The 20,082-nt window shown below is 42.5% G+C and overlaps 1 protein-coding gene across 1 annotated transcript in view; it reads left to right on the top strand.

The window, feature by feature from the left end:
• The window catches only part of lrmda (leucine rich melanocyte differentiation associated), a 200,421-nt gene that overhangs the window by 118,740 nt on the left and 61,599 nt on the right, over positions 1-20,082 (top strand). The window contains exons 3-5 of the mRNA XM_076743503.1: positions 14,276-14,402; positions 15,798-15,937; positions 19,257-19,383. Of these exons, the coding sequence (XP_076599618.1) occupies positions 14,276-14,402; positions 15,798-15,937; positions 19,257-19,383 (394 nt within the window). The remainder of the gene's footprint in view (positions 1-14,275; positions 14,403-15,797; positions 15,938-19,256; positions 19,384-20,082) is intronic.

Raw genomic sequence — 20,082 nt, 5'->3', positions numbered from 1 at the left:
TTTCACTTTTGAGAGATGGCTGTTGTAATTGCTTGTGGTACTGTAGCCTAACAAACAATTAGCAAATCCATTGCAGAGTGGAAATCAAAATGTATTAGCACCAGAAAGCAACAGTTCTACTGAGCTTGCATATTTCCAACTGCTGTACCATTCAGACCCTCCAAAGACCATATAAAACGTCAACCGTGCATGGGGATGAAATCATCTGACACTTTACTCCTATCTGATATTTAGCTTTATAGAGCCACACTAGCTTTGTATTCTTGAGCTATGTTGCATTGTGTAATTCTACATAACATTTTACTTCTTACACAAGACTGCAATATCATAGCATATTTCCATTAAACGGCTGTTGAGCTACTTTCCAGCGGTTGGAACAGAAGGGCCCTCACTGATGATAATGAAGGCTATTTCTACAAATAACAGTAATTACACGTCACCGCTTTTGAAATGTGACAAAGCAGACAATGTTGCTTTTATTGAATTCATTATGTTGACAGGCACTTCATCCTTTCATTTATCTGCTATTCGTTATGGCCTGAGTGAACGTGTGGAAACTGACAACTACGCTTAATGTTGTTATTTTCCGTTTGCGGTTCACATATACCACAGGGCAATTTTTGTACGTGTGTGTGTCAATGCTTGTCCATGCACATATCTGACCTCCGTAGGAAGTATGTATCTTCAGTGGTTAGTCTTGTACTGTTGTTGAAGTGGCTTCACCACACAGATCAAAAGTCCCCCTTCACATCCTGTGGCTTCTCTGGATGGGAAGTATTAATCTCATACAGAGCTTCAGACACCTCTTATCTGGCTGGCAGGTTGACATGTAAGGGGATATTTCGTCTTGATTCGAGCAATGAATGCAGCACACAGGCTATCACTTGGCCCACGCTGCATACGGAAGAGGAGAAATCACACCTTTCTTTCTGTGACTTCCATTTTCATTTGTGCTCTCTCCACTCACTCTTTTCTGCCTCTCGTTTTCTCTCTCCTGGAAATTATCACCAGCCATGTCAGGAGCCCTGTCGGATGGTGGGGGAGAAATGTGTCACACTGCCTCTTAAGTTTCTGATTGTCTAAATGACACAGAATCTCATCATACAGCTGTCTCCCTTTCTGACACTACAATTACCCATAATTCCCTCTGTCATTCACTGTCTCAAGGTTAGTATTTTATATCTTGAACAGAGAGTGAGGACATTTACATTTGGAGGCTAGAATAAAAAGGGACTGAGGAAACACTAAGTTTTGTGTGTGTGTGTGTGTGTGTGTGAGTGTGTGTGTTATTGTGTATTTGAAACCTTATTCAAATGGCTTTTCAATGACTAAGTGTGGTTATTTAGCCAGCTTGATTTTCTAAAATTCTTAGAAAACTAGGCGCCGTCTGGTTGAACTACAGTCTGACTTAAAATATGTATTGTAAATCACCTTCCCCCCCGTTATCTTAATGACTTTGTTAATGACCAAGCACTTTGTTTCAGCTGATGCCATTAATCAGCGTTGGTCACCAGAATAATATTCCTTGATACTCCCCTTCAGAAGGTGGGTGTAAGTCTGTCCCCCTTGACAAAGTGTGCTCAGTAAAAATGGTCCATTATCATGCCACGTTTTACTCCATCATCTCTGATATTCTTATATGGTCTCTGGGTTAAACAGTACGTCTTCCCATCCTTTTTACCCCATCCCTCGAGTAAAGTGTTCTTCAAAGGTATATATTTCATCGCAAGCTGACAGCCATGACACCATAATTGACCTGAGAGCTTCCATCTTACTCTTTTGAAATTCTCCGTTGTAATGTGTGTCAACTAGATAAAATGATTCCCATCTCCACCTTTCTCTGGATTTCCATTTGCAAAGACAGCTGACTGACTGACTGGCATAGGCTCCATTATCATTCTGTTTGAATGTCTGTGATCGTGGGAGGAAAAGATGCGAAAGGCTCCATTGTTTGAAACAGGTGCTCACACTTGAGTCCTATACATTAGTCGGGCACGTGGAGCTTTTAGAGGGGTTAAATAGTTTGTGATAATGTTAGGATTTTATGTTCTTTGTGAATAATGCTTTGCTCTGTCTGACAGACCGCCTTGTCTGTCTGTCAATGTGTCATGGTTTCGTGGAGGCAAAATTGGTTTTAGGCTTTCATTAGATTTGCTAATGACCTCCATAATGTTCACATTATTAAACTGGAAATTATCAGGAGTGGGAATTTAATGTACATTTTAACCTTTCAGTATTGCCAATTCTGCAGTATTCTGCACTAACTGGAAAAGTGAAGTGACTTTTTTGGGTTGTATGTATGAGCAGAGGAGAATGCATTTTAGTCTGACAATTGATCTCAAATTAATACAGAGCAAAGGGTTTTTATATGAGTGTACACATTTGATCTACTGCGAACATTGAACTGGTTTCAGGCTCATTTAAGTTGTTGTTCCCACATTTTTCCTGAGCAGATACGAGATTGTCCCCTTTTCTGTCTTTTAACAAATTCTGCATTTGTTCCCTTCGTGTTTTTTCTTATCTTCAGTGTGTCACATTTATCATGTCACTTAAATCCACTATCAAATAGAAAGACCCTTAAAACCTTTTTTTTTTTTAAACAAGACAAGCACCTTTTCCTCCTTGTTCCTTTTCTTTTATTTTTGCTTCATTTTCACATGTGGCTATAAAAAGACATGCTCTGTTTTTGTATGCCATGTCATATTATTAAGTTTCACGCTTGCTCCGTGAACCTGAGACATATTTTCTGCTTTCCCCCTGGCTAATTGGGAGATTGTTAGGACTGTCTCTATCCAGAGCCTGATGCCCCCAAATGTGTCAATGTGCTGCTATGCTGCTGCGAGACTACATGTCTTCTAGTCAGTTTGGGACATGTTTTTCACAGCAGTTTGTTATTATATTAATTAACACTGTATTGACAAACTGTGATAGGATTGCATGATCTTTTCTCACCTTTAGAGACACTCTTTTTCTTGGGGTTTCAATCAAAGTGATAATGAAAAAGACTCTTTCTTTTTTTTTTTTTTTTTTTTCCTTTTTTTTTTGAAAGTGCACAATTGGAAAGTAAGAGATAACACTAAGGAGTGATATCTCGTTCCTTGAAAAGGGTCTTTGAGGAACTTTTTTATTAGAGCAGTGTACTATGTGTTGAACAAATGTGACCCATGTGTTTATTTTGCCTTTGTCCAAGCTTACAAAGTAGAGGGGGGCTTTATGTGCCTGAGTAAAAAGGCTTCAGGGGAAGCGGCACTTTTTGGGGGTAAAGCTGGGAGGCTAAAACAAGCTTTAAAGAGGGTCCAGTCCCACTCAGGTTCACTGGTAAGCCTGTTGGACATCCGGCTTTGTTCCTCTTATAGGCTCCTTATCAGTGGCCTGATGCGGTTGTCCCCTCGCATGTTCCTCTTGTACCTCAGCTGGGCCAATTCGATGCCCTAAGTGCTCAAATTGAGCCATTTTGTCTCACTTTGAAACAAACTAGGACCTATTATGCGTGTGGGTTTTTTTTTTTTTTTTTATTCATACCCCTCCTCCTTGTTTCCCTTCCACGTTGGCCTTGGTCTATGTAGTTTGTCAGTCCCCCCTGCCTTTCTCTGCTCTTAAGTTTGAAGCTCTACCCTTGTGAGGGGTCAGTGTTTCCACTCCAGCAATGTCAACTTCAATCTGGGGCGATTTGGTGTGAAATGTGTGCCATGGTGTGGGGGCTTGCAGGTCAAAGCCCCAGTAATTGATGTTGCTTATTCATCTGCTTTTCCTTGTCTACTCTCACCGCAGCACAGCAGCCGTTTTTGTTTGTCTAAATTGTTTGAAGATTTACTGTAGGTCTTACGGCCCTGAGAAGCATCCCCCTGCTGCACTTTGTCTGTGTTCCTACCTAGCAGGGGGTTCAGCACTGGGGGCACACAATGGTGCATGCACAAAAGAGGCTTCCCCCAACACAAGGCCTGGAGGACATCTCATAGCATGATACTGAGCACTAGGGGACACACAATGGCGCAGGCACAAAGGAGGCTTCTCTTAAGACAGGGCTCAGAGGACATCTAGCATGACAAGCAGGGCAGCTCTCACTGTAATTAGCCATGGAGCCAGCCTGACCAATGGCCTTATGAGATCAGTGAACTATCAGTAAACAGTTTTAAAAAACAGAAAGGAGGAGGGGAGGGTTATTGGCAGAAATTTGGCTTTGTGATGCAGCAAACCAAATAGAAAATGGTGCATTATTAGTAAAAGATATGGCTCTACATGGATAAGACAGCCATGTTTGAAAAGCACTATCCCCCTCTCCTTTGGCTCCACTGATCTCTTCCGCTCTACTCCTCCTGAGGAACGGTTCCTGCTAGCTGACGCTCAGGATGAAATGCTGGATCTGTTTAAGCACAAAGAGGAACGTAATGATGGAGCCACGTTTAATCTGGCCCCTCTACTATGTCAGTCGGCTGCATGGGTGGTATGTCCTCCAGGGCCTTTGAAGAGGGCCGATTTAGAGAAGAGATCTGGATCATTACACAATAAAGAACACTTCATAAGTACTGAAGTGAGTTGGAGAAATGACGGTTAATGATGTTGACAGCAATTCACCTCTGCTGAATTACAGAAAGATTTGACTCAACTTGCCTTCTTTAATGAGCCTCACTCTGTAAAGGTAATGGGCCAGCGGTAAGACACGGAGAGGGGGGGGGGAGGGGAGAAAGTGAGAGAGAGTGGGAGGGATTTATTCTCTTTTTTTTTTCCATCTCAGGAAGCTGCACTGTAGTTTACACTGGGCAGATAGGCTATCACATACCTCCCTTCAAGCTGTCATGTCAGGAAACTACAGAAAGGCCATCTTCAGTAAACAGAGACTGCTGGTGCAACAAGGTTGTCTGCTCTCCGTTGTTAAAGATGTTTTCAAGGCTGTGTGCATATGCATCACTACATCTTAGGCTATAGCTTTTTTTTTTCTCTCTTTACAGACTCTTAATATAAATATCCAGCTTGTTTTTGCAATATGTAACTTTTGGGGAGTGCGTACCTTGCTTTCAAATACGCTGTAACATGATAAATAATTGCACTTTGATGTGAAGTTTGTCACACTCTAAAGGGTGTTCTCCCAGTAAGTGTCCATCATTTACTATGATTTTCTTCCAAGTCTGTCTTCTGAATTTTATTCCCGCTACTTGCATCAAATAAGCCCATTTACACACTTCTGGAGCAAGAACACTGATTCCAGCCTACAGCTCGTTTGCCGTTTCTAATCATGCATGTTTATGTGCAAGTTTGTGACAAAAAGCTTAACTGACAGCGCGACAGTTGATTTGCAGTGCTATTTTTTTCCACATCTGACTGTCATCCCATCAAAGTAAAATATCTGTCGGTGTCTTTGAGTGTCTCTCGCTGAATGATAAATATGTACATCCAGTGCCAATTATGCATTGACAGAGATGTCACCGAGAATGTAACATTTAAATTAAAATGATGGCATTCATTTTCAAACTGCCTTGTGCGGTGACATGTTCTATTATCTCCTTCCGAGGTGTAAGACAAGGCAAAAACAACAACGATGAACGAAGGAACTATCCCAAAGGTCAAATCAATAACTTTGTTGTTACTGTGCTTTTTCTTGTTGGCACCACCTACATGTCAATCATTAAGCCTATTAATAGGCTTATTAGAGCCAAGACATACTCCTGGCTTTTATTTTTGTCTTGGAGAAGCTCAACATGCAAACTTCCTGAAAACCGTCCAGCTTTTAGTAAACAGTGTTGGCAAAGCTTCTCTGAAAACATACATGTTGGTATAACGCACAGCTGTATTGATATCTTTATGTTGGTTTTACATGACCAGTATAATGGTATTATGGAAGTGCAGCAAGCTCTGTATCACACAGGAAGAAACACAAGGCTTGATACTTTAATTGGCAGGAATACTTGTCTAATTATCACTTTTCTGTGTGCTCTCCATGCTGAGATTATGTAATTATCTTTTTGAAACATTGTGTAACCATATTGCTTTGTGTGTGCGTGTGTGTGTGTGATTTCTGAGATGCTTCTGTACCTGACACTCAGCAAGCCACTTAATAATATGCTGGAAAGGCAGCTAATTATATCATAATAATGGCTTGATGAAAGCAATAAGGCAGGCCGGTGAATGAATGATAGCAGTGTTGGGCCGCTCAAGTTATATCTTCATCTCAAATTATTGGAATCACACCAAACAGGAAGTTCTTTAATCATGACCGTGTTTATTCATTATGCCACAAGAATTTGGAGTCTTTGCATTTGTTATCGTTATGCAAATCACGGCCGATACAAATGGTATGCTTCTCTGCAGTGATATTTTCAGCAAATTGAATCCCTTATCAAGTTAATTACTCCATGTTTACAAGCCCCCCCCAAGCTAGGATATCCCAATTAAAGACTACACCTGTTCTATTTGTGAGATTTGTATTTGTTACATGTGTCATTACATGTTCTCCTGCAGAGCACAGGTTTGTCAGGGGGGAAGAACCACCGGTTAGACCCCTCACTGGGCTTCCAGATTTCATCCTGCTTCTACAAACGTTCGAGGCTGACTGCTGTCGTCTAGTTATGGGAGCCTTTGCAGAAAAGAGGCAGGAACACAGCTGACACACACATTCGGAAGACCTGCGGAGGGGGTAGATGGGTGATCTGACGGAGGGCGCGCCCGAGCACCAGCAGCGGCAGTATCAACAGCAGCAGCCGTAGACTGCTTTCGAAACTTTTTAATTAGCACTAATTACCTTTGCAGGAAAATGTTGAGGCTTGAAAGGATTTGTGTCAGCAAGTGGGAGATCAAAGATTGTGGTGCTGTGCATTTTAATCTGAACACTGAGGGGTAATAGGGAGCTGTTTGTGTGTTACAGAGAGGGAAGGAGGGAGAGGGGGTGAGAGGAGGAAAAGAGGCTTCCCAGGTGGTACTTGAGCAGTCTACCTCTAGTAATGCTGTCTACCAATCACACCACAGGTCCCGTCACATTATAAAATTTTCCACTAATATAAAGAAATTAACTTTTTTTTTTTTTTCTTGTTGTTGTTGTTGAATTGAATCACGGCTTTCCCTCACTCCGCTCGTTTTCGCCTTTATCTGTGTGCGTGTATTCCTCAGCGCCGGTATGTGCACACGCGTGTGATTCTGTGCGCGCCGCTTCATCAGACTGACAGGCATTTCATAGAGGTGGTTTTTAATGCATGCCTGGACATCACTGTGGCAGGGTCATCCATCAGACTTCAAGACAACATCGATCATTTGCCATGAAGAGAGCGCGGGGTAGTGATTATTTGCTATTAGGTGGATGCTGAGGCATACAAATGGCTGGCAGTTGACAGTTGAACTCACTCAAACGTAATGCGGGATGGCTCCCCCTCTCAGGGAAATGTTGACAAGCACTGAGCCTGAACACTGTAATGACAGAGCGAACAGGCAGACAGGGCACTGAGGGATTCTTCCTCACAGATCGCAGCATCTATTATTTAATGGTTTCTTTATTTTATTGCGAGAGTTACACGAGTTCATTTCCTGTTACATATTCTGTGTACATCCACTGTATTTTTGTGCATTCTTTCATTCGCTAAAACGCGGTGTTTAATGGGTACTCATCGCAGTGTGCCTTGGCTGATTGACCCTGTCAGTGTAATTCTCCAGTATTATACACACTTAAAGATGTGTGAGCCTGTGCAGCATGCATGAGAGCTTGCGTGTGCTTGTTTGTGCCGCATTGATGTCCTCACTGACTGAGATGCCATCAGTGAATTGATTTTCAGCTCCCGCTCACTGAGAGAGGAGGGTGTTTGTCATGTGGATAGACAACTAATCTTTCAATACAAACAATCACAAGACGCATGGCCGTACTGTGAGCGCGGGCTGGGCTCTACATGAGGGAAGTGTTGTATTGGCTGTGAAGGAGCTCGGCTTCACCGGCGTACCGCTCACCTCCCTTCTCTGATGATGTATTTCACAGTGTACAATTTAGTGTTGTACATGGGAAGCAGCTGTCATTCTGTCTGGCCACGTAACAAACCTCGCTCGCTGAAACTTTAAAAGAGACGTCCACCTTTCTGCAGTGATCTCTCCTTGTCTGCTGTTACCAGCAAAAAGGCAACTCTCTCCTACCTCTCAATCGGGTCATTGTTGGAGCTTAGACTTCATCCCGGGCCAAACCAGGGTCAAGCAAGGCTTATGAGGCTGGGCCTGACAGGAATGTCTGTCAGGTCCTTATCCCTTGGCCAGGGTTGATCCGGGGTCATTAATCAGACAGGGATTGCAGATGCAAGGGGAAGCATGAGGCCAGGTGCTGCTGACCTCAGTACAGTGGCTTTGATTTTGTCTGGCCCTGGCTCTTCGTGTGTGTGTGTGTGTGTGTGCGAGTGTGAGAGAATTGACAGGATCAGTCTCTGTCTGATTCACAGTGCTCTCAGCTCCTCTTCCAGCGCTAATGACATTGAGAGAGAATATTAACCTCACACACCCAGCAGGAATATCCACAGGGGTAGTCTATAACTCAGACACCGCAGGATCCACACCGGTGTTATCATTCAAACACACAGGAGCTAGCTTTAAACGTTCGACAGACGCACCATGGTGTAGACGTTTTCAACAATTTAATTTGCGCTTCTCACATAATGACCTCATATAGCATGAAGTAATGAGCGGTGGTATTTAACTTCTTCATCAACAAAGAACTTTGCTAATTATATTTCACAGATTTCTTCTTGCTTGAATTTGTTTATGCTCTCTAAAAATATATTTTTGTTTTGCAAATGATGTAACCCTGTGTAAAGTTCAATCTGGCACGCCACCTCCAATTGACAGCTTTGTAGCTAGTGATGCTTCTACACATAGGCTGTCAGGAGCAAGCATAGCGCAATATTCAAAACAGATTAAGAGTGAACCCACATAAAGAAGAGACTCGCTGGCGGCGTCAAACGTACTCTAATGATTTGCATCGCCATTAATAGTAATTTGCAGCTGCCTAGGAGGAGACGTGTAATCCCCTTCCCATGTGTGAATTGACATGCATTCAGGGAGGGCTGTGTGTGTGTCCTGGACGTGTGATCTTTAAATGACTGCCACCTGAGGCCTGGCAATACAGAGAGAGGAGTGCCACACTGAGCAGTGACTGTCTAAATGTGAGGCAGATAGGGGGTGAGAGAGGGAGAGCTGTGGGGGAGATAGAGACAGATAATGACAGTCTAATTCACCATCGCCATCACAGATGCATGTACAGAGACGTGCATAGGCCATAAACTGTAGCTGGAGGGAAGAGTGCTGGAACAGACCTGATCAGCACTGTGTGGAGGTGGTAGGAGGGATGCGGGGGGCTTGAGGGGTTGCAGGGCATTAATTTGCCTTACAGATAATGTCATCTTATTTACCGTGAGCTAATCCTGATAGTGTTTTTCTGCTGTATTTTGGTATTTTTTGATGTTTATTTGTGTTTCTCTTGTGGGTTAGACTGATGAAATACAGCTGTGTTGAACTGATTGAGACTTAGAGTATTAATAGGTTGTATTTTATCCTTGGTTTTTGCATTATAGTAACAAAACTGAATAACTGTGACCACACATTCACCTTACACACTCACCACCACTTTCTTACGCTACAAAAACATCAGTTCTACCCATTTAGTATCGCATTTAACGTGTTTTTGTTTTTTTTTATACAAGAGGAAATCTAAAAATTGGGTGAAATAAATCTCTTCATACTGCATTTTTTTTTCTTCTTAAGCATGTAAGTAAACAGTTTATCATTACAACTGCACCAATTGTGGTTGTGGGATGAAATTTGTACTGGAAGCTGTTCTGTTGATAATGTCATCTCAGTGGAACCTTACTTTGAGACTTTACGATTTGGGAGTGTGGATAATTTATTGAATTACTGATTAAAATTTAGAGATATGTTGCTGTGTACAGAGTGGCAAGAACCACAAGGATATTTCTTGACTATTTTAGGCCCAATAGCTCTCCAGTGTCCCTCCTGCCTCCCTCTCTTCCCAGCCATCCTCCATTCACCTTTCTTATTAAGTTTATTAAAGCCAGTCCACATACTGGGTTTCCCAGGTCCAGTTCCTTTTCCCATTCATTACAGTACCTTATCCTGGCAGGCAATCTGAAGTGTGCTCTGAATAGTCCATTATGCACATATGAAGGCCATCATGGCCCCAGTATTGGTCAATTCATCAAACATTTATCTGTTGCCTTCTGAACAGGACGTCGTTATGACTGTCACTGCAGCTCTGGCCCTCCGCTTAGAATAACAGTGCTTTGCTTTTCTGCACCACTACGAGAGGACATCAGCCCTTTAACCGTGGACTGCAGCTGCAAAGGCTTTCCAGCTTTTCTGTGTGTGTGTGTGTGTGTGTGTGTGTGTGTGTGTGTGTGTGTGTGTGTGTTTTAATTTACATTAGACTCAGTAACTTTTTCAGTATTGCAGTGCTAGCTGCAGAGATGTTGCCTCTGCGATCTCTATCACCATTTCAGTAATAGAGCAGACTTTGAGGTTGTTTTACATTTTAGCTTGGTAATATATGACTCAGACAAACTCCACATTTGACCCGTCGTCTTCCGAATGTCTAAAAATTGCAGACTGTGATTCATTTAGGCGACAGTTTCAAAAGCAGCAGACATAAGGAGGGGGACTGTGTAACACATGTAAAAGAGCCAGGGCTGCCGTTCTCTATTTTCCACGTGTTGCCTGAGGATATCTGACATGACACCAGCGCACACCATTGGCAGGAGTGACTGACATTTCAGCCAATAATGGTCGAGGGTTTTCTTTCCTCTGTTGTCAGCAGTGGTTTATCAATCACTATGTCTGCATTAGTATTAGTGTATTGATCTGGCAGGGCTGCTCTCTGGGTCACTGTCTCCTCTCCAGTGTCCTTGTCTGCTTTCTCACATCCTCCTGCGCTTCCTGTGCTGACTCGCTGCTCCAGCTAAATATTAGTATGTGCGCTGTGTGCATTCGGGAGAGGGGGTCTTTGCAGATAATGAAGATTTCAACACATACATGCGCTACTTATGTAAGCCCAAAAGCACACATTCTGATGCGCACAGGGCCACATGATGTATGATGGTGAGCTTACACAGGCTAAGTGGTAGTCAAAGCGTAAAGACAGTCCGTGTGAAGTATTAGCTCTGACAATGAGGCTGATCATAATTATCTTAACAAGGAGAGGATTCATCGCCTCACCTCGTTAAAGCTGCCGCCTCTCTCTCTCTCTCATGCTCTCTCTCTCTCTCTCTCCCCCCCCCCACCCCCCATTTTGAGGTTAAAGAAAACATGTTTGATCACATGTTTCTATAGAAATCATATTTTTGTAAATACGAACAATGACGCAGTATGATGTGAGAATAAATTGTTTTCCATATTCACATTTTGTCAGATTTTCTTCTTCCTTTTTAGCAAACAAAAGATCTTTTTTTTCATAACTTAATGATATACATGAACAAACTGGCAGATGTACGAAACATCTCCAAATGGATGTAGTAGTAGCAGTATGTCTGCGAAATTCCAACATTTACCACTGCCGCAGGGCTAAAGATGCATTACAGTGCATTTTCATTATCACTATCATCGCAGCATTTTTTGAGGTGAATTGCATAATAAAATGTTAACGTTAGAAAAACAGTATATTTCTTGTAAAATGTGTGTGTTGCATGTGTGTTTTCCCCGTGTTTGCCATTTCCCAAATCTGTATAGCATTGGGACTTAATTATGCTCATTAGTTTTGTTAAAAGCAAAAGCTGTTTTTTCTTTTTTTTTTTTTTTTTGTTTTTTTACAAGTGAAGTACTTTTACTGCACTGCTTAAACTTTGTTAGTTTTCCAAGCCGCACATTAAAACAAGAAAGCTTATAAAAAGTAATGAAACCAGCTATGGAAATCTGCAGAGGGAGCACAGAAAGCTGGAGAGTATTAGAAGTTCAATCCATGCACTGTAGTTAATGCTAGATGGGACTCAGTGGCTCTCCCCTGGCTGTGAATTTAACTGATTAAATCAGCCAGTGCACGCAGCAGTGGTGACATGAAAACAACAATTAATAAGGCTCCCTCCTGTGCCACGAGGCTCCCTTTAACCGAGCAGCTAATAACATAACCCACAGGACTGCAGCCCATCATACGCACACACAAACACACACACGCGCACGCATGCACACTTACAGGTGGCAATAGTTAGTTAGCAGCCTCACAGAAAATGCAATGTTTGTCCAATGCGGTAAGCGGTTGTGCCTAACCTACAGATTATACTTGCAGATTAATTGCATGTTGTACTGAATTCCCTGTCAATGCACACACAGTAACTGTGCTGAAAGATTTACAGTTGTTTTCTAATTGCAAGTTTGGGCCAGCAGCCCAGTCGTGCCAATGTTACCAAACATCTACTCACATATTTTTTGTAATTTTCACAGTCGAGCAATAGAGACACAACATTGTTTTGGTGATTTGAGCTAGCTAATTTTTTATATAATTGTCCAGAGAGTAAAAAAAAATACATACATCTGAAATTTACGCCAGCATTATAGAATATGAAGTTCTAGAGCACAGTATATTAAGTGTACTACCTTAAGCAAACAGAGGAGTAGGATTTCATAAAACTGGCACATCTCACCATTCATCCATCTTGTCAATGCATTAATCAGACCTGATAAGAGGTTGTCAGCTCGCAGCTTTGCCAGCACACTGGCTAGGTGCTGTCAGCTGTTGCCCTTGGTATTAAGCGTGCATGTTTGCAAAATGTTGACATCTTTTGAAATGCAGCAGCTCAGTCCGCCTCACTTGCAAGTCCACAAAGAGTTGCTGATTTGTCGTTTTCCGCCCGAGAAGATAGCTCATCCTGTTGCTTTGTAGTTCAGAGTTGCTGCCGGTATGTCCACTCTGCACATCCACTTGGCTAACTAAGAGTATGTAATAAACGCACTCGCTGCCCAGTTCATAATAGATCCAACTGTATTTTTTTTTACACATTATATTCCAAATAATCGTCCTTTTTTCTTTCATTTATCCCTGCTTCCTTTGCCAGTGCATACTTACTTTTTCATAATGAATGTGACTATACATCATGCCCTGCCCTGACACTGCTCTGCTCTGCTCTCTGCTCCTTGCCACCCATTTGCAGATTGTCAAGATAAAGGTGTTATATTTACATAGCTCCACGTTTGTGTGGATTATGGCAGCCATTGACACAAGGCAGATCCAGGGAGGAGCAATAGTTCACGCTGCGGCTGTTTAGACCTCACTGTACCTTGAGTTTGTCATGCTGCAAGGTGACACCGTTCACTGGAATTTATATTTACGTAACCTCATGTCAGGGTTATCTGTCTGGTTTAAAAACCAGAAACATACTGTGCTTAACATTTAATGTAGATATATGAAAATGTAGAGCTTGGATAGTCAGATATATTTGATGATAAAAAAAAAATACCTGTTGGGTAGGTTGAGAAACAGATCCTGAGAAGAGTACTGTCTGCGTCAAGTTCTGGCAGATTTAATGTCAATGAAGTCACCCAGGACACTTTAACATGGCATGTTGACAGTGTGAAGGATTAGACAACACACACATCGCCTTTGTGCACCTTCCATGACTTGAACTTTGCAGGGCCCTAACATTACTCCTCACACCACCCTCCATCATTTTTATGCCTGTGTGAATGTGCATGTGTGTGAGAAGGAAGGAGCCGAGATGACCCTTCACCTCTCTTTGCCGTGTGTCATAAAAATGGAGCGGAAAGGCAGGTTTCTCTCCTTCCAAAAAAAAACAACAACAAAAAGAACATCCTTTGATGTTAAAATCCCAACACTAACCCCTATCGTGGCACGGTTGCAAAGAAAGTTTCCCTTCCATTCCATCTGTGATTGCGAGTGTATTCCGGTTCCTCTGTGAAAATGATGGATGACAAGTTAAATTTGTGTCTGGGGAGTGAAGGTGAACTGTGACAGAGTGATTTGTCTTGGGAATGGAGGGTTAGGGTCAGGCGAAACTGGGCGCCTCAAGGCACAAGACATTGACAAATTCATCCTGCCCGCCGCATTTCTGAAGCCTTTTGTTTTGAATCCTGGCTACTCACAAGTGACCCCCATCCCTCATCCTGCCAGCCGCTGAAGGATGCCTCACCATGCCAGGGGAGCTCAGCACCACTAATTCTTGTCATTCACTTCCCTGACAGGCCTGGACCCATACTCGCCAGGCGTATGAAAGAGGGAGGCTGAAATATTTATTTCTGCACAATAACGGCTGACCAGATTTAGAGCCATAACAGTTTTCCTGTTGCCTTATCATTGCAGGTCACTGGCAGGCCTCAAAATGTTCACTGAGCTGGAAGAGCTGGTCGTTGACAACAATCTGCTTGGAAATGACCTCCGGTTACCCAGGTTACCCAACCTCCACACCCTAACACTCAATAAGAACCAAATATCCTTTCAAACTAATCCCTCAGCCCCTTTCTTGTTTTGATTTGCAGGCTCCTACGCAGGCGCAGATAACACGCATCAGTATCAGAATGAGCAGTTTATTTTCCTTATTGTCCCAAAGAACCAGTTTTTAATGTCCTGGTTTTGCAGGGAGGACTGTGTGTTGCAAGAGAGAGTAGAGGAACTTGGCTGTCACAGAGCTCCACACAGGATGAGTTTTTGAACCACAGGGACCTCTAGTGGAGTCAGATTTTAGAGTCAACATAACAGATGTGTTTTTTTTTTTTTTTTTTACATTTCAAACAGAATAAAGAGTGTTGGATTAAAAATACATCCCAAGAATGAGGAAGAATGCGGTGTAATGTGTTTGCTATTTGGATATATCAATTATTTTAAATTATAGAGAAGATTTTTCACATTAGCATCTGTTGCATGGTGCTTTATTATACTGCTTTACTTCAGTGAAACAACATGAAATGATTTAATTTGTCACTAAACACACTAGAGCGCGCTCACATTTTGGCTCATTGATTAGAACGGCCCCGTGTGCTCTAGCACCCAAAGTAAACACATTAAAACCAGAGCTCTGCACAGCCACCCTAAATTCAAGACATAGACACATTGCGAGGCTGTTTATGATCAGTCAGAAATGTGTGAACTTCCCCTCTCAGCTTCAGAACAGGTTTAGCAATGTGTCCTGTTTTCCTCTGGTTATGCAGATCCTACTGGGTAACGATGCTCACTCTCTCTCTCTCTCTCACACACACACACACACACACAGACACAGACACACACACTTCCAGAGTCAACATTAAAACTGGGGCTCCTTGAAGTGTGCGTCTGGGACTGTGTGCTGAGTTTGGTTGTGAAGTGGTCGGCACATGCTAATAGGCCAATTATGTACATCCTGTCGTGGCACAGTGCCATTTTAAAGCTCAAGCACTGCATTAGTGCAGTTGTATTTTGACACTTTGGGGCTCAATTTTCCGAGTGAATGTATTAGTGATGAATGTGGCTGCTTTAGGGGCTGTTTGTTTTTTCCACGTTTCGCAAAAGTTTTCCACAGCACGGCTCTGGGAAGCACGGACTGTTTGAACCACAGGGCATCCATCATTTTGTCACTGTTCTGCACCCGGCCACCTAGGAAATGAAAGCGATCGAGAGAAAGGGAGGGAGAGCAGCAGCCAAATTGTGTCACTACTATATGCCAAAGCCTGCACCTTAAATTGCCCCTCTGTCTGCCCAGTCTCACAAAGCCAGTGACTGGCCCCTTTGAGCACCTCGGTAAATTTGACAGTGACGTGTTTTAGGGCAGACAGGCCCAGGAGGGGCTTTGCGGGTAGTAAATGCTAATGTAATTAACAGTGCTAGGTCCTTGACATCCGCCCTTTGACACCTGACTGATATCGAGGCCCTGCTTGAGCACTTGGCTGATGTGACCCCGTCGCTGAAGTACCTAAGCCTGCTGGGAAACGAGGCCTGCCCCAACCAGCTGGTCAGCCCGGATAAGGACGAGGACGACTACCAGAGATACAGGTCTGCTACTACATGAACTGTGTTGTGATGTCACGCATAAATAAGGAATAGATGCTACTCTGAGCTCTGATAGGCAGACAGACAGACAGATAATGTGCGTGTTTATATATTCAGTCAGACGGTTTTAATACTGTTCAAAATGATAGCTTTTTGTGTGTAATGGATTTGGAGATGTTCCCTTTTTTTTTAACATCCAGCCCTTACATTTCACAAACAGACTGTGGATTCAACCACATCACTCTAAAAGCTTTGTCAACTGGCCCCCTCTACACTCCAGTTTGCAAAATGGATTTCATGTGTGACTAGTCACCACCACAAATGAGTGTTTACTACCCTGCCTTACCAGAGCAGATGATGCATTAAACATCAAGCTAGGCCTCAAGCCATGCAATATGACCACCATTTGTCAGGGTCCTTTACATGAAATGCGATAAAAGGCGAAAAGCATACTCTCTTTTGTCTGTTTTAGCCCTAAGTGCTTGTTTCTGACTCTGTGTTGCCTATTAATCATTTACCAGCCATGCCTTTCTTGAATAATCTTTCTTCTCTCTTTTTGCCCCCCCCCCCCCCCCCTTCACTTTTCCCTCCCCTTCTCCCCCTTTCCCCCTCTCCTTGCATGCTTATCTTACTGGTGAGGAAAGCTGTTGGGTTTTGACTGACAACGTCTAGGGTCCTGTAATGTAATATTCATAATGTGTCACATAGTAAAACATCAATTTGAGCGTGATGCAGATTTCATGTCTGACAAGGTTAGGCTGTATGCAGGTCGTGACAGCACTGGCCTTGGGCAATAAATACCCAGCCCAATGCCTCGGGAGCTCTTGGTCTCTCAAGTGAAATACCCTGGTGCGTTGCATCGGTGCCCCAATTAGTGCAATGACATAGAAACATAGCAGTCATTCACACAGTGCTATGTCGTCTGCGGGGAGGTTAAATGTTGCCCTGTTCTTAGCCGACCATGCGTGCGCTCAGAGGCCGTTTGTAGTACTACAATAACACAAGAGTTTGAAGCTGTAATATTATATGCTCACAGTGGTTACTGATTATGCAGCAAATAGTTTATCGGACATTGTCTCCGCAGAAAACTGTATGTTTGAGGAACTCTGGAAATGTTATGACAATAGATGTAATTCAACCTCTTGTCTTTTCTCTCGGCCGCCGTGATGTATAAAGATTAACGTATTTCCATGTGACATTTTAACCTCTTATCTTGAGGAAAGTTATCAGTTTGTCAGATCTCCTTTTGTGGCAGATCAAAGAGCTTGTGCCTGAGGTACCCCAGCTGTACTTTGTGTTCACTCAACTTTTATGCATAATAATTACCCACAATGTCTCCAAATGTTAATATTTAAAGGTTTTTATGTTATCTTTCATAGCTGTAATGCTAAGTATAATGATTGTTTGTTTGCATTTTATTTTATTGGTCCCATAGTTTAAAGCTTAGTATTTATTTATTGATTATCTACTTGATAGCAAGTTATTATTCTGTATATAACTGTTTGGGGTGAAATAAAGGTTGAACGAATAGTTTCCCAATATCATCCCAGAAAGGAACTGATATGTCAATGTAATGACTTTGGAAGGTTCCTGGAAGAGATTATGTAATTTGGTAATAATTACAAGGAAAATGGAAATGGCGATCAACTGATATGCCTTCAGATATTTCCAGTTAATGTTATTTTACCAGAGAAAGTGCTGAGCAGGTCAGCTGAGCAAAAGTCTAAGATTTGTCTGTCCATGTATTTGGAATTTAAAGGCAAAATGCAGTACAACACAGCACATTTTCCAAACAATAATCACTATTTACTTGGGTTTAAATGTGTTTTCATCAGTTTTTCCACTCTTTAAGATTTTTATCAATTTGTAAAATCTACCCAACTATGTACCTATTATATAATATGCTGTTTGTTTCACAAAAGCTCAGATCCATGATTAGGTACTTCATATGTGTTTTGTGGTAGAAACTTATCTTGATTTTCTGTGTAACTAAGACCAAATCATACTCTTCTTTCTAAAAAACCTTTAAGGAAAGTATTAGGAAATCTTTAAGAGCTTGCTCTACAACAACCACTTCCAAGGGCGGCACAAAATCCTATTGTTGTCAACATGCTTGCTATTGCTAAATAAAGTGTATGAGCCTTTTTTTTTCTCAGACACCCCCCCTCCTAACCCCCTGTGCTCTCTCCTCCTCCCTCTTTGGTCGAGTTGAATCATTAATATCCCTACTGGCTGACAGAGCCTTGTCATCTGCTCTGACCCTGTGATAGTAGGTTACCTATGGAGAATGACCTCTCTGCGTGTCTCCCAAGGGCATCTTCACATTTCATCATGGAAATGCCCTGAACAAAGTCCTTTTGCAGAGAGGGAGACACAGGATGGGACTGTGGCCTCTTGGATTTGAGAGCTGGAGCTCTCATCGGAAAAGGAGCTTTTATTAGGGGTTAGGAGCAGGTCGTTTCACCTTATAATACTGTTCCAATGAGATGTCATTTTGGGCTATTTGATATATTTTGTGTTTTAATCATTTGTTTCTCCTGTTAAACACTTTCTGTTTTATTTTTCTTTCAAATTCTGTCAGATGTTTTTCTTCCTTCGTTTTGAGGTACTTTCTGTTCCACGTCAGTCTAAACGTGATTCCCGCATCCCCTCCTTATAATCCTCAGGTGTTGAAAACTTGACACGGGCTTTGCCATCTCCCCTCATTGCCATCGCCATCGCCATCATCAATTTGTCACGGCTCTTTGCGCGCAGGTCGTGTCTGTGCCCATATCCCCCGTCCTTTCTCACCCTCCACTTAGGTGCTGCATGCACGTCCTTTTTGGCTACCAGCTCAGCCCTGACATACTGGTTCCTCTATCCCTGCCTGCCTGTGAAAGGATCTGTTGTCATCTATGTATTCCAGCCATTATCTTTTGACGTTTCTCTCCCTCCCAATGAAAGACAGAGTGTGTCTGAAAGCTTAGAGAGATATCTGTGATGCTGCCAGAATGACAGCTCTGGCAGACGGGTTGTATCTCCTTTCGTGCTATTTATATGTCGTACTTATTCTTATCAGCTTTGAAGGTTATTACATACAAGAAAAATATCACCATTAAATCTGCATCACCATTAAATCTCAGTAAACACGGCTTCTTTTCAAGTTTTGTTGATGCGTGCATTTACATATTAGAATGTGTGTCAGTTTGATTAGTGTATCACTGTTAACAGACTTCCTCAGATTCTCTGTTTGTCTCTTTGTCAAGAACAGGCCTGAAAGGAGACCTTTCAAGGCAGCCGTACAGTACACCACAGCTGAAGCTGAATTGTTGTTTCCTCTTAGGTACTTTGTTCTGCACAAGTTGCCCTGGCTGAAGTTTCTGGACACCAGGAAAGTAACCAAAAAAGAAGTGATGGAGGCACAGGAAAGAGGAGCATTCATGAAAGTGGTCAAACCCAAGTCAGAAGCTGTAAGTCAAGCTGTGTTTTTTTTTTTTTTTTTTTTTTTTTTAAACACTGTTTTAAGTAGTAGTCCCTCTGAAGTCTTGAGTGGATTTGTCACATTCATCCCTTTCTTCCCTTTCCTATTCTTTTCCTTTATCCTCCCTTTCTTCCTGTGCATGCCTGACTGTCAGTCTCCCTTTGCAGAGGTCCTAGCACTGTGGCCCTTTGTAAAGAGTGTCTCTTTACTATCGCTTCAAGTGTGCATGTGTGTGTTGTATGCGAGCGCCTGTGTGTAAATGTGTGTGACCACGGCCTGACCTGATTCCGTATGCATGAGCCCCAGATCAAAGACGACGGGCGGCTGTCCGGTCGCGGTTGTGTTGCCAAGTGTGACATGGCTGGCGATTGGAGTGACAGCTCACGTACATGCCGCTCACAATCACTTAATTATCCCGAGCCCGTGCACTTATTCCTCCCTCTGTTGTTTTGGGCCACACAGACTAATTAGAGTTCGGGAGGTGCATAGATATATCCACTTCAACCCCTTTCACCCCCTTTTTTCCCCTTCTTCTGCCCCTTTGATAATGCAATATAAATGAACGGCTTTTGCCTAGATTTGATTTCATGTAATTGTAAGGTCATGAAATATTTACTGTTTGGATCAGCTAAGCTTTGTCGTTTCAAGGTCTCTGGGGCTCTGACAGTGAGCCTGGGAGGTAAAAATG

This window comes from Chaetodon auriga, chromosome 11 (assembly GCF_051107435.1).
Source record: "Chaetodon auriga isolate fChaAug3 chromosome 11, fChaAug3.hap1, whole genome shotgun sequence".
Classification (NCBI taxonomy): Eukaryota; Metazoa; Chordata; class Actinopteri; order Chaetodontiformes; family Chaetodontidae; genus Chaetodon; species Chaetodon auriga.
This window is presented reverse-complemented; position numbering and strand designations above follow the sequence as displayed.